The 13,934-nt window shown below is 42.2% G+C and overlaps 1 protein-coding gene across 1 annotated transcript in view; it reads left to right on the top strand.

Moving 5' to 3' along the window:
• Window positions 1–13,934, top strand: part of KLHL29 (kelch like family member 29) — a 356,805-nt gene that overhangs the window by 318,981 nt on the left and 23,890 nt on the right. Inside the window, exons 11-12 of the mRNA XM_026844878.1 lie at window positions 2,013–2,195; window positions 5,020–5,200. Of these exons, the coding sequence (XP_026700679.1) occupies window positions 2,013–2,195; window positions 5,020–5,200 (364 nt within the window). The remainder of the gene's footprint in view (window positions 1–2,012; window positions 2,196–5,019; window positions 5,201–13,934) is intronic.

Below are 13,934 nucleotides of genomic sequence, written 5' to 3'. Positions count from 1 at the left end.
AGAAATATCCTAAATATTTGCTGAGCAGAGTGGTGCAAATATGTAGGAAAACTTCATCCAAGAAGGAGTCAGATGAAACAGGTGAATTGTTTTAACATGCTGCCTGTACTTCTGCCTCCCGTAACTACAATCATAAAGCCAGGCAAAACTTTCTGTCACTGCCACTAATGCTAATGTGGCACCGAGATGGCATATCAAACCACGGCATTTGCAGCTTCTGGAGACTGCCTCATCAAGGCACCTTTCAGAAGGATGAAGTGTAGAGGACTTTCAATAACAATCTACCCTAAAAAGTCTTTCATTGAAGACGACTAATGGTGTGATGTTTGAAGGGATTTTTGAAAAGTGCTTATTTTATGTATATAAAATTGTAGGTGTAATATGATCCATTTCCAGAAGCTTGTTGATGAGGGAAAAGTGATTCTCTCAGGGTAAGAGAGGGTGATTATAGTTTTTTAGGTCAGAGTCTAATTATATAGAATCATGTTATTTTGCATATCAACGGCATTCATGTAGGCACAAAGGATTTCTAAACACCCTTTGTGGACTCGCTGCATCGTGTCACATGTCCTCTCGAGGTCATTGATTATAATCAAGTTATGTCTTGCACAAGTGATTAGATTTTCTGGTATGGCGCAAAAATAATGATCTCTTGTTACTGAGAAATATTTACTTAAAACTACAGCACTTTAACTTAATACCTTTTAAGAGAGTAACCTTGCTTGAATGACACATACACATTTTTTGAAAACACTAATGAAGAATGACGATAATCCATCACTCTGAAGACACATTTCTCTGCTGCCACTCCTGATCTCTATTGCTGGCAATCCCAGTTCCTCACTTGTGACCCCCCCCTGCCTGTGAACTCTTGTCTCTAGGATGGGCACCGTAACACATCACAGCAACAGATCCAGCCATGAGCACAGCTTCTGAAATGGGTGATTCCTTCCAGCTCGTGGACTCATGGTCCTGCTTCTGAGCCTACCTGTCCTGGTGACAAATTGCACTGGGACATACAATTGCCGCAGAAAGATTTTTAACACTTCTGCTAAATGCTAAATCCAAACTATCCCCAGCAATTGACTCTTGGGGTTGGAGCCAGAAAATGTCCCAGAGCTAAACTGTGACCCATCACTGCAGGGATGAGCCTGGAGTAACACTCAGATCAGATTTGACTCAGTTCTGGCTGTGAAATGGTAATAAAGATGTGAGATGTGGATTGCAAAAGTTGATCCATTTGCAAGAGCAGAGAATATGTCTTGCTGCACACCCTGCATGTTATAGGCTTGGGGGAGCTGTTTAAACACAGATAAATCTCAGTTAATAACTATATTAGGGCAGGGGCTATCTCCGTCACATTTCCTAGCACCTAGTACACTAAGACTCTGATCCGAGACTTGAGCACGTTAGTTACATCTGGAACACCTGCTTTCTCTCGAAAAGGGAAAAAAGAAAAAAAAAATTATATGTTAATAGAGTGTATGCAGAGAGATCAGGGTGAAGAACCATAACCATAGCCTAAATCTTCTCCAGACATTAGCTTTTAGTGTAAGAACACTTTCTTCAGGTTAAAGTCCAAACATACTTTTCCTGGATAATACCTAAGCTCCAAAGCTATCACAAGCCTTGATAAAGTTCCCATTTTCTTCAGTGAAACAGGAATTTGCTACATGCAGGTCTCGCTCAGAAACTATTGAAGTCAACGGACATCTTTATATGGAACTGTTTTTTTTATTTCTTTCCCCTTCAAGTCTTGCCCAGATGGCATGCTCCCTCTCAAGTTCTCCCAAGCATGTTCATAGTGTCATTCCTCACCCACCACTCTCCCCCACACACAGAGTCCCTTTTTTCTCACCCTTCTTGATTTGATTGCACAGTCTAAAACAGATTTATATACGGTACATTAAAATTACCCTGACTGCCTGACTGCAGAGTATATTTTGATAGGGTCCTGCCTGGTTGAGAGATGACACTTTTTTATAATATTCTTTTTCTTACTTGAATCCTAGGTGTAGCCGAAGTAATAGTCTTAGTTGGGGGTCGTCAGATGATTGGCATGAATCAACGTGCTTTAACAGCAGTCACTTGCTTAAATCCTCAAAACAACAAGTGGTACCCATTGGCTAGCCTGCCTTTCTATGATCGAGAGTTTTTCAGTGTGGTCAGCGCTGGGGACAACATCTATCTCTCAGGTAAGCAGCAGATCTCATAGAAACATAGAATCACAGAATGGTTTGGTTTGGAAGGGACCTTTAAAGATCATCTAGTTCCAACCCCCCTGCCATGGGCAGGGACACCTTCCACTAGATCAGGTTTCCCAAAGCCCCGTCCAACCTGGCCTTGAACCCTTCCTGTGATGAGTCATCCACAACTTTTCTAGGCAACCTGTTCCAGTGCCTCACCACCCTCACGGTAATAAATTTCTTCCTTATGTCCAATCTAAATCTACCCTCTTCCAGTTTAAAACTGTTACCTCTGGTCCTTTCACTGCAGGCCTTGATAAAAAGTCTCTGTCCATCTTTCTTATAAGCCTCCTTTAAGTATTGAAAGGCCCCAAGAAGGTCTTCCCAGACCCTTCCTTCTCTTCTCCAGACTGAACAACCACAACTCTCTCAGCCTGTCCTTACGGGGGAGGTGCTCCAGCCCTCTCACCATATTCATGTCCCTCCTCTCAACCCACTCTAACAAGTCCATGTCTGTCTTGTGCTGGGGACCCCAGAGCTAGACACAGTACTCCAGGTGGGCTCTCACCAAAGTGGAGTAGAGGAGGAAAATCACCTCCTGCAACCTGCTAGCCATACTGCTTTTGAGGTAGCCCAGGATACACTTGGCTTTTTGGGCTGCAAATGCACAGGTCATTCCTAATTTTTTATCCAGTGCTTATCCTCAGGGTTGCACTCGATCCATTGATCCCCCAGATTTACTAGGCTGGGTGAAAAGTGTCCTCCTTACAACATAAGCAGCACAGACAAAGAAGGACATGCTAGAGTTTTACCCAGCTGCTCATGGTGAAAAAAAAAAAAAGACAAGTGGGAAGGAGGTTGGGAGAGAGGGATTTCCCTGCTTTTATCATTCTCCATTTCTCTGCGGCGTTAAAGTTCTCTCAAAGCAGTCAACAGCAACATTTTGCAGATGCAACATGAAGAAAATAGATCTGACAACCATCAAGCATGCAAAGAGGTTTCACTGCCATAGAAACACAATTTAAAATACTGGCTGTAGTTGAGTCTAAATGGTGGGTTGTGAAATTTGAGACAGACAGGCTGAACTGCTGAATATGTGACCTACACTTACAGTATTTATTTACAGGATCATTCACATTTTGTACTTGTTGTTGAGACCTCTCTTTTGACAGTAGTCACTAGCCCTATAATCTTCTTAGTTTCAATGAAACTGAGACCATGCTCCTTAAAAGGCTTTAACTCCCAAAGCAGCTGTCTACACTGTGCCCGTAGCATCACAGTGTCTGGGTTTTTTGCGGTCTGGTGGTACCTCTGCTTGGCTGGAGGGGGAAAAGCAATTCCCACCAGGCGATGCAAGGATGGTCTGATGGCAGCTGAGTGGAGGTTTGATGATTAAAAGAGGAGCCTGGGCAGGGAGGTGCAGATGTGTGCAATCTGAGGGTGTAGTTGGGAGCACAGATGCGCCAGGCAGTACCAGTAAGGGGTTACAGCTGTTGCCTTTCCCTTGCCGAGTTCCCTCACTGCGTTTTCCGCAGTAAATTGCTGCCTGTGGTGTTAAATTCCATTAATACTGCATAGAGGCCCTAAGGATTGATTGGAAATTACTCCTTGACAGTTTTTTGCCCATGCTCATTTTGCCGCTGGAGCGAAAGCCTTCTATGGAGGCTTTTGTGAGATGCTGACTTTTAGTTATTCTTAGCTGAGGTACTTTCCAACATGTAAAGCCATTTTAGGCTGTGCCATACCTGCTAAAAAAAAAAAAAAAAAAAAAAAAAAAAAAAAAAAAAAAAAAAAAAAAAAAAAAAAAAAAAGTTTATTTCATCTCTTTCCCTTGTATCTGGATGAGCAATCTGATGGTATTCGGTGGCTACAATAGGAGAGCTGAAAATCCCACATGGCTAGAAACGTGGCTGAGTGTTGGTTGATATTTTGCTTTGCTAAAACCTACCAGGCAGAGGAAGAAGGGAAAGGGAACCAACAGAAGTGGGAATGAACCCCTGCAACCTCCAAGTACTGGATCCCACACTGCATAGCATAGGTTTGGAGAGCAAAATACTAAGGAGGAAGCCTGGATTTCTCATTAAACCACAGAACTGAGTCTAGTTTCTTTTCCTGGCTCAAACGCTGACTCCTAGTGTGGTCTCAAATAAATCATTTCACCTCTTTGTGCTTCAAAATGGGGATAGTAAGACACCCACTAAGTGACTACCTTGGGAGCTTCAGTCAGAAGTTTAAAAATGACCAATATAAATATTTAACTAGAGCATCTTCAGCTGTTTTACAGGAGTGGTACAGGTGGTTCTTTCCTTTATCAGCAAATGAAAATAAATAAGGAATTTCTCCCTGAAAATTAGATGTGAAGCCTACAGTGCAAGCACTGACTTTATTGTGCCCATGCATGTGTTGCGTCAATCCATCACTGTATTAAGCATTTTAGATTTTAGACCAGCCTGTGTCTCACAAGCCAAGATAGGCTCTGCCTTCTGAAACTTTCTCGCAAGTGTTACAGTGATTGAATAGACTGGGAGTTATTTATGAACACTGGAAAGGGTCTATCCCCTTATGTACATGTCCCTCGTAGTCTGACATCTTGATTTCTTCATGTCATCTTATTAAAAAAAAACAGCCTTTGGGGCGCATGAATAAATGACACAGATACGCATCATTGGAACAGATGCTCAGTATTGAGGGTGATTTATTTTAATTAGTCAAATGTCATTTGAAGAGTTTTTACTTTGTAACTGGCTTTGATTGCTGTGTGCAAAGCTGCTGCCATTCCAGGATCTCACGTAATTCTCCCCTTTTCTTTCCCTCACCCACACATCGGTGCCAGGTGGCATGGAGTCGGGTGTCACACTTGCTGATGTCTGGTGTTACATGTCCTTGCTCGATAACTGGAACCTCGTGTCCCGCATGACAGTCCCAAGGTGTCGGCATAACAGTCTGGTGTACGATGGGAAAATTTATACCATTGGAGGGGTCGGTGTGGCAGGCAACGTTGACCATGTGGAAAGGTAAAAAAAAAAATAAATAAAAAAATGCTGTGCTGGAGCTTTTTATTTTCATGCTATGCTAAAAGACCATTTCCCTTTTAAAAGACACATCAAATGGACTGTATGTATTAAAATAAGTTTTTATTACAACTAAGGAGGAAACTATTCAGGATTAGATTTCTTTTTAAAGCTTCAGTGGAAACTATTGTTTCAAAACCAAAGACAAAAGCTGTCTGTTGGTTTGCTCACAGGAGGGAAGAGAGGAATTAAGCTTCTTTGGACACTTTACACAGATTATACAATGAACTAGTAAACTTCATTTGAATTTAGTACTGATGAAAGTCCTTACAGACCACAATAATTTTTTTTTTTTTTTTTAAACCAAAAGAAAGCAATAGCAAAGTGAGTGTCTCACATGCACTCTCCTGGTAAAGCCTTGGCCTGGCTGGAAGGAATGGTGGTCTTGGCCTGGGGACCTGCCAAGCCCCGACTAAAACAACCAATAAATGAAAACAGTTTTGAACTCCTGGCTGAGAGGGCCTCAGTAGAGATGGGAGAGAATGGAAATTTCTCTTAAGAAGATTCCAGATATAAGCTTTCCTTTTCTCACATGGAACTTTAAAAAAAAGGAAGGAACAAAAGCACAAAAGAAATATTTCACGAATTCCAGAACCAACTAATTTCATGTCAACCATACCATTCAGTAAAGCCATAGATTTTGTTTGCATATCAATGTTTTCATTAAAATATAGAAACTGCTTTGAAGTGCTGTATATAGGAATATTCCATTCCAGAAAGATCAATACAGTCCTAGCCTTACCCAAACACTTAGAAATGCATTGTGACAATAGATGAATGATACTTTTTTGTGAAATGTTTTTCCGTAGTGAATCTGGCAACCAAAAATACGAGGATTTTTTTCTCTTTTTGTCAGTTTTAAGTGCTGAATTTGAATACTTCTTCAGCAATGTTTTGAAACAGGCATTTGCCAATAAAAGTTGCCTTAACAGGCAAGCCAAAAAGGAGTAAGTCATTAAGAAAGATTTGCAAAAAACCTACATTTTTCAAAAAGTTAGGATTAAAGATGCTGTCGATCTATTTTTTTTTTTAATTTCGGTGATGCAACATCTATGTTCCATTTATGCAGGGGATGTTTATTTTTTCATTTAAGTAGATACCATAAATACAGAATACCAAAATCTGTATTAAAAGTTTATTAATATTTCAAAGTCAAACACACAGGAAATTAGAAAAAGCCAAAAATAAAGTTTCCTTCTGCAGATCTACTTTTTAGTACAATCTTTAATAATGTGATGACTTTTTTTTTCCCATAGGATTTCTGTCTAGTTCGGTGCATGGGACAGACCAGTTGTCTGTATGCAAGGCCAGGGAGATACTGTCTGGTGCTGAGCTATCACACTTCACCTTTGGCCCTAGTTTTGTGTTTCTTTATCTTCACAAATATGGCACTATTTTGCCTAGGAGACAAGGATGTGACAAAATAGCCCCTGGAAAGGACATGTGCAGTGGGACAAGTTCTGCAGGTAGCCTTCCCTCCCAGCTCAGGCATGGGCCGAAGAACTGACATTGGTGATGATGCTCTCAGCAAGTCAGGAGAATGCAGACAGTGAAGAATGAATGATAAATTGTAGCAGTGAATGCAACTAGTGAGCGTTGCTTCCCTCCTTAACCCTGAGTTTACAGTGGGCACTGCCCTTGGGACTTGCTTTGAAAGAAATCTCATCATTTTATCCAGATTTATTTCTGATTTCTGAAGGTATTTGTCCTGTAATTTAAGTCAGTACATTTTTAACTAGCAGAAATGTTGTTGTGAACATGGGAAGGAGAGAGCCCAGGAAAGAGATGGAATGTTTCGTTCCATCTCTTGATAAACTTGAACATCAAAATAATGCTACCATGGATAGGTATCTTGATGGATGTCATTGATTCAGTTACCTCTTTTTATTTTTCCCAGGGTCTTACTTCTGTCTGTGCTCTGATTCTCACTGTATCTTTTTAAGAAAACATCCAAATCGTTGGTCACTTGAATGAACCCCAAATCAAGTAAAGTAACCCCCTCTCCTTCCTTCTCATCTCAGTCACCCAAGCCCTCGCTACAAATGACATTGCAGCCTGCAAAGTCACACTCAGGCCCTCAGCGTACCCTGCATGGCTCAGTGAGAGCAGCCGTGCTATTTTCACTTGTTACAAGCCCACCAAGAGACTTATATGTGGGAAAGGAGCAGATTTCCTCCCTATCATTTCAGCACACGCTGTCTCAACCACAATAAGGACATCTTGTCATGGGGATTTGCTAAACCCGTGGTTATAATTAATCTGCTATTGTCTATAAAGTGACTTGTGAGACAAAGCTATGGAAAAAGTGCAACATGGCCTCCTTTGGGTTATGCCAAGAAATGAGAGAGGTTTGGGGATGTTTCCTTTTTTATCATTTGTATTAAAATGACAGTGGGGGATGACCGAAGCAAAGCATGGCATGGCCAAAGCTGTGCATTTTGGAAAGGATGTTTCAGGGTCTGCTGTTAGAAATCCATGTCAGAAGAAGGTGACCCTCGTAGCTGTGCTGAACAAAGTCAGGCCTTTTCAGACAAAAGCATTTCCCCTTTGGACCACGCAACTAATTTGTGCGAGTGTTCAGGAATTTAAATCACTGTACCTGCTTTTGCAAACAATGAGACTTCCTGAATTTGGGTTGCAGCTTAAAAAAAACAAACATTTAAAGACAAAGTAGTCACTATAATTGCTCAGCTGTCTGCTGTCTTATGAGCAGTTAATGCCCACTTCTTGACTCTTGCCTTCTCTTTCTTTTTCTCCCCCATCAAGAGCTTCAGGTGACTGACCTTCTCCCACCATACTTCTGTGTGGGCTGCACGTTCCTCTTCAAATATTGTGCTGCTTTGGGTGGGACACTAAGATACCATCTCTCAGGATGGGGGAAACCTCTCTGTCATTCCAGCAGGTCTTACAAAAGCACTATATTAAAATTATAAGGTGATATGATTATATGCTTGGGTTAGGTTATGCCAAAAATCACATTTACCTCTGAGGTTAACATTGTTCCCCTCAGTGCTGAATTTCAGGGTTGTGCATTTTGGGGTTTTGGTTAGGTTTTTGCCTCAAAGGAGGCATCTGAGATTATAGCCCTGTTATCCACCCACACGGGGGTATGGAGTCTTATCAAGGCCTGATGCACAGTGCAGTCTTGGGCTGTGCCACCAATGTGAAGGGCAAGGCACTGGACACCCTCCATTGCTGGGCCACCTATCACCTCCCCTCGTACACATGCAGCTTATCTTTCCCAACCACATTTTGCTTTCTGTTTGCTCAGTTAGCTCAAGCGTGACCATGCCCAGCTTTGGCATGGTTTCGGTGCATATTCACTAGCATGGTGGAGGGCAGATCTCCAGTCCAAAGTGACCTACCCTGACCTCACCAGTTAGCAGTCCCAAAGCATGGAGACTACAGGGTGTCTCACCACAATAGGTCTTTGAAGACGGAGAAAATAACATTTTCTCCTAGTTTCCCTCTTGTTGTCCACCTGTTTTTCCTGGAATTCTTGTAGTATTTCATCTTCAATGGTTAAAATGTTACAAAGATGTTTTTACTGCATTTTGTTTTTTTAAAAATAAATGTCAGACCATCTTAGCTATACATACTGCCACCTGACTGCACCTAATACATCTGCTGCACTATTAGAAAGCATTAAAGCAAGTAGGGACCACCAGACTCCTAATGATTTATGGCATCAGGTCATGTGCTTTTCTCTTCATGATTTCAGTTGTGTCATTGATGCTGAAGGATGCAGCTTCAACCAGAAATTCTGGTGCCACTTAAATCAGTGGGTGTTTTCCCATCAACATCAATAGGGCTGAGATTTTTTTACCCTTTATCTGCCATTTGTCTGTGAAGAGGCAGTAAAAATTCCGGCTCGATGGATAATATTACGGGACTATCACAAACAGACAAGTATGAGTCATTCGTTACTCATCTTAAAACAATATGCATGTGCCAGAGGGGGTGAGTTATAAGTCCATTTTTGTGGCTGTACATGGGTATATATTCAGGGAGAGTTATGTTTTTGGAATGAGTGTTTAGGGAAATAACGGCGTGGCTGCAGTTCTCTATCAAGCCCCTCTGGCAAGTTTCTTTGTGACAGGGAGCAAGTCATTAGGTGTTAGGAGAGAGGGTATTACATTTTCTGTCTTCTGAGATATGAATTGGGTTGGGAGGCAGCGAAATGAAGTGGATCCATGAGCTAGGTTTTTAGATAATGGATGGGCCCTGTAATATATGCAATTTGAGAGCCGAGAAGACTACGTGTGCTGACAAGACAATATATGTGACTAAAAGTGTGGAAATGTGGGTGCTTTGTGGTTATTATCTGTTTGAAGGACAGAAGATGAATCCCCTTGACCTGACAGCACTTTTACAATAAGGTTGTGTAAAATTGGAAGATTACTTCGGTTGGCAGTGTGTACTTGGAAGACAGTCTAAAAAAATTCAGTGTAAAGAATAAGGTTTATAAGCCTTAGAAACTGCTTCAGAACCTACTGTTTTATTGAGACATGGTCATGTAGGAATTAGGACTTCACCTCCCAAAAAAGATGGTGGGATCAGTAGCCCAGCTGAAGTGCATCTACACCAATGCATGCAGCATGGGCAGCAAACAGGAGGACCTGGCTGCTCATGGCTTGGATGGATGCACTCTTCACTGGGTAAAAAACCAGCTGGATGGCCAGGCCCAAAGAGTGGTGGTGAATGGAGTTAAATCCATGGCTGCATGGACGGTCACAAGTGGTGTTCCCCAGGGCTCAGTACTGGGGCCAGTTCTGTTTAATATCTTCAACAGTGATCTGGATGAGGGAATCGAGTGCACCCTCAGTAAGTTTGCAAATGACACCAGGTTGGGTAGGAGTGTTGATCAGCTTGAGGGAGTGAATGCTCTACAGAGGGATATGGACAGGCTGGATCAGTGGGCCAAGGCCAATTGTATGAGATTCAACAAGGCTCAGTGCGGGGTCCGGCACTTGGGTCACAACAACCCCACGTAACTGCTACAGACTTGGGCAAGAGTGGATGGAAAACTGCCCAGCAGAAAAGGACCTGGGGGTGCTGGTCAACAGCTGGCTGAATATGAGCCAGCAGTGTGCCCAGGTGGCCAAGAAGGCCAATGGCATCCTGGCTTGTATCAGAAATAACATGGCCAGCAGGACTAGGGCAGAGAATGTCCCTCTGTACTCAACACTGTTTGCTCAGTTTTGGGCTCGAATACTATATTCAGTTTTGGGGTCTTCAGTACAAGAAAAACACTGAGGTGCTGGAGCATGTCCAAAGGACAACAAACTGGTGAAGGGTCCAGAGCACAAGTCTTACGAGGAGTGGCTAAGGGAACTGGAGTTGTTAAAACTGGAGAAAAGGAGGTTCTAGGGAGACCTTATTGTGCTCTACAGCTACCTGAAAGGAGGTTGTAACGAGATGGGGGTTGGTGTCTTCTTCCAAGTAACAAGTCATAGGACAAGAGTAAGGAGCCTCAAGTTGAGGTTTAGGTTGGATATTAGGAAAAATTTCTTCACCATAAGGGTTGTCAAGCATTGGAACAGGCTGCCCAGGGAAGTGGTTGAGTCACCATCGCTGGAGGTATTTAAAAGATATGTAGATGTAGCACTTAGGGACATGGTTTAGGACTTGGTAGTGTTAGGTGAACAGTTGGACTCGATGATCCTAAAGGTCTTTTCCAACCTAAACAATTCTGTGATTCTATAATTATCCAATGTCTTAAGAAAATTAAATATATAGCCTTGTGTAAGGATAGTTTCTTAAGCCCCTCAGAACAGTCAGAAACAAATTAAAAAAGGCAAAAAATAGTAATCCATTAATGTGATTTTAAGCAACATGTGAATCATCTGAAGAGCAGATCAATATGACACTGTACAGCTTTATTTTAAATAGCAGCTTTCCTGCACACAGAATTAAATAATGTATAAGAAACTGGAGGGTGCATGTCTAGAAGTGACTGACCATGATGCAAGGGTTTTATAATGTGAATAATTGAAGATACTCATATGGCTGTTTAACCTAGAAGGAGAGAAATTAAGAGCCTGAAGAGAAAAAAACAAAAAAAACAAACCAACCAAACTGTTTTCAGGTACTGAAGAGATCAAAAGTCAAGAAGGCAGAGAAGCAAACTGCACAGCTTGAAATGAAGGGTTTTCTGCTGTTAACACTGAGGTGGTAGGGAAAGAGCAAGAAAGGAGGCGTTGAATTAAATGAGTGAAGCAAGAGGAAGCTCGGGCCCACAGATGAAATCATAAGGGTGGAGAGTTGTGGAAACCATCAAGGTTATTTCTGTGTGTGCTCTCTTCAAGCCGGAGCTGTGTTTTCTGCTGGGTTTAGATCATTTGCATATCATGGGTATATAAATAACATATAAATCAGAGAATAGTGACTGCAGGAGTCAGGTGAGATGACAGTGCTCGGTGCACGTGAAGTGTAAGGTGGGGACACACACACCCTGCACAGGTGGAGAGCCTGATGTCCAGAGCACAGCAGGGCCATGGACCGCAGGGACTGCTCTGGGGGCAGAGAAGGGCGTGCGAGGGCATCTGTGTAAAACCACACACGAGTCTGTAGAGTGCAAAGACTGCAAAACCAGCAGTCAGTCATGTGAAAGGAGATGTCCTTGAAGTTTCAAGTTCAGCAAATTGGATGGGCTTGGTAGGCCCCTAGCCAAGGACAAGCATGGACACACCAGTGCTGGAGGGAGCAGTGCAGGAGAGGGAAGAAAAACCTTTGCCTGGCTTGAAGCCAGCTTCCATTAAGTCTCTGTCTGCGGCTTCAAACAGAGGAATCGGATGCAAAGCTTGACTAAAGGGAAGAGATCAAAGTGATTATTCTTTAAATCAGTTCCCTCTCTGCTGGCCCCTTAGTAGAGCTGGTGTTAAAGGCAGCTGAGGAGCCCCACTAGCACCGGTGGCACTGAAGTAATGGCAACACCAGAGATGACACAACAGATGGAAAGGCCCTAGGGTGGAGAGGCAAAGCAGGTGTCATTATTTCCTGTCCTGGAAGGTTACAAAGACTCAACTTTATTCATTTTTAAACCAATTTAGTTAATCTGGTGCAAATCCTTGTGTGAACACATTAAGAGCTGACTTGAGATAGACCAAAATGATGGAAACCTGCCTTGCAGAGACTTAAGGAGCTTAAGCGACTTAGTTTATCCCATAGAAGATGAAGAGGTGACTTTATTATTTTCTGCAAGTCTGTATGTGAAAGAGAGAGATTTGATAGCAGATGGTTTTATAATCCAACAGAAAAAAAAAAAAACACCTCCTTACTTTGTGGTGGGTGGGAACCGAATCAAAACAGAAATTAGAAATTAGGTCTACAGGTTTTTAAGGAGAGAATGAACTGGGGGAATAAATTCCCAGAGGATAGAGGGACCTGATGGACGGATGTCAGGAAGCTTTGAAGGCACCAACTTCTCTTCAGCCCCCAAGGTAAATTAGGCACTTAATTAAGAGGATTGCTTCAGCCTATGTAAAACCCACGTTAGATGCCTGTGTTAGGTGGACAAGGACTTGCTTCCACCTGCTTTATGGTTCACTGATTTTTTTAAACCAAATAACCCTCAAGAGAAGTGGTTTTTTAAGCTGCCTCACTTGCATCTATATACAGCAGATCTGCAGCTTTTGACTTTCAGCAGCTGAAGTGAAACTGGTCATTTTTGGTTTCCAAGTGTCAAATGAAGGAGAGTAGGAGAAAGAAAGATCAGTTCTGTATTCACAGAGCATAAACAGAGAGAAGTGAAAATGGGGGAAAAAATAGGGTCTAGGGGACCTGACGTCCCAATAGTGAAAATTGTCTAGAAAAATGATGATTGTTTTTGTAATTTGAACTTTTCTCCAGTATTCCTATAGATGTGGTCCTCAACCACACCCAGCCTCCAGCACATGTGGATATAACCCCTCCTTCCCGTAAAGGTATTAGGAGGATCAGAAAGTCATTGCCAGGAACGTGTCTTGGGAACTGTGGTCTGCCAGGTACTTCTGCCAGTGCTAGCAAAGGTGACTTCTACTGGCCACATGTGTTCCTGGTGCTAAGTCAGTGTGGATGGTGTCACACAATAACTATCGGGTGACAAGTATAATTTATATCTTAGAAGCCAAGGAACTAGAAAGGAACATTAGTCCAGTTCTCAGTTCTATAGCTTTTCCCAGTTTCTAACCAATTTCTTAACCAGCTTTTAATAAGACATCAACAATTAAATTACCAAGCCCCAAATTACTGCAGTAGGTGAGTTCGCAAAGTGTAACCCAAAAGCGGTGTATGAAACTGTTTATATTATGTGAGATCTTTGCATATTTGCCAGGATGGACGTGAGTGCTACCCGAGTGCTGTGGGCAAATGCAGGAGATGCAGCATACGCAGCCTTACGTGGAGGAGTTGCTTGTGCAGTCAAAATGCATCTGCAGGCTTGGGTTTGGTATCGAACGTTAAGAATCAGCCCAATATAGGTGTGTCGCCTTGAACGCTCCCAGCACCACGTTGTTCAGTCTTGTTATATTTCTCCCCTTTGATCACTTGTTGCAGATGAATTTAATTTCTCAGGAACTAATTTAGAGCATTGTGCAAGGCAGTTCTCCATGCTCATTTTAAAGGACTTTCTTAATTTATTTTTTTTTTAGTTAAAGTTTGCCTCCCTCTTGCTTTTGCTTTAGTTTTATGAGTGTGT

The sequence above is a fragment of the Athene cunicularia genome, assembly GCF_003259725.1.
Source record: "Athene cunicularia isolate RWA chromosome 3 unlocalized genomic scaffold, athCun1 chr3_part1, whole genome shotgun sequence".
Lineage (NCBI taxonomy): Eukaryota > Metazoa > Chordata > Aves > Strigiformes > Strigidae > Athene > Athene cunicularia.
Note: the sequence above shows the minus strand (reverse complement) of the source record. Positions and strands in the feature narration are given on the sequence as shown.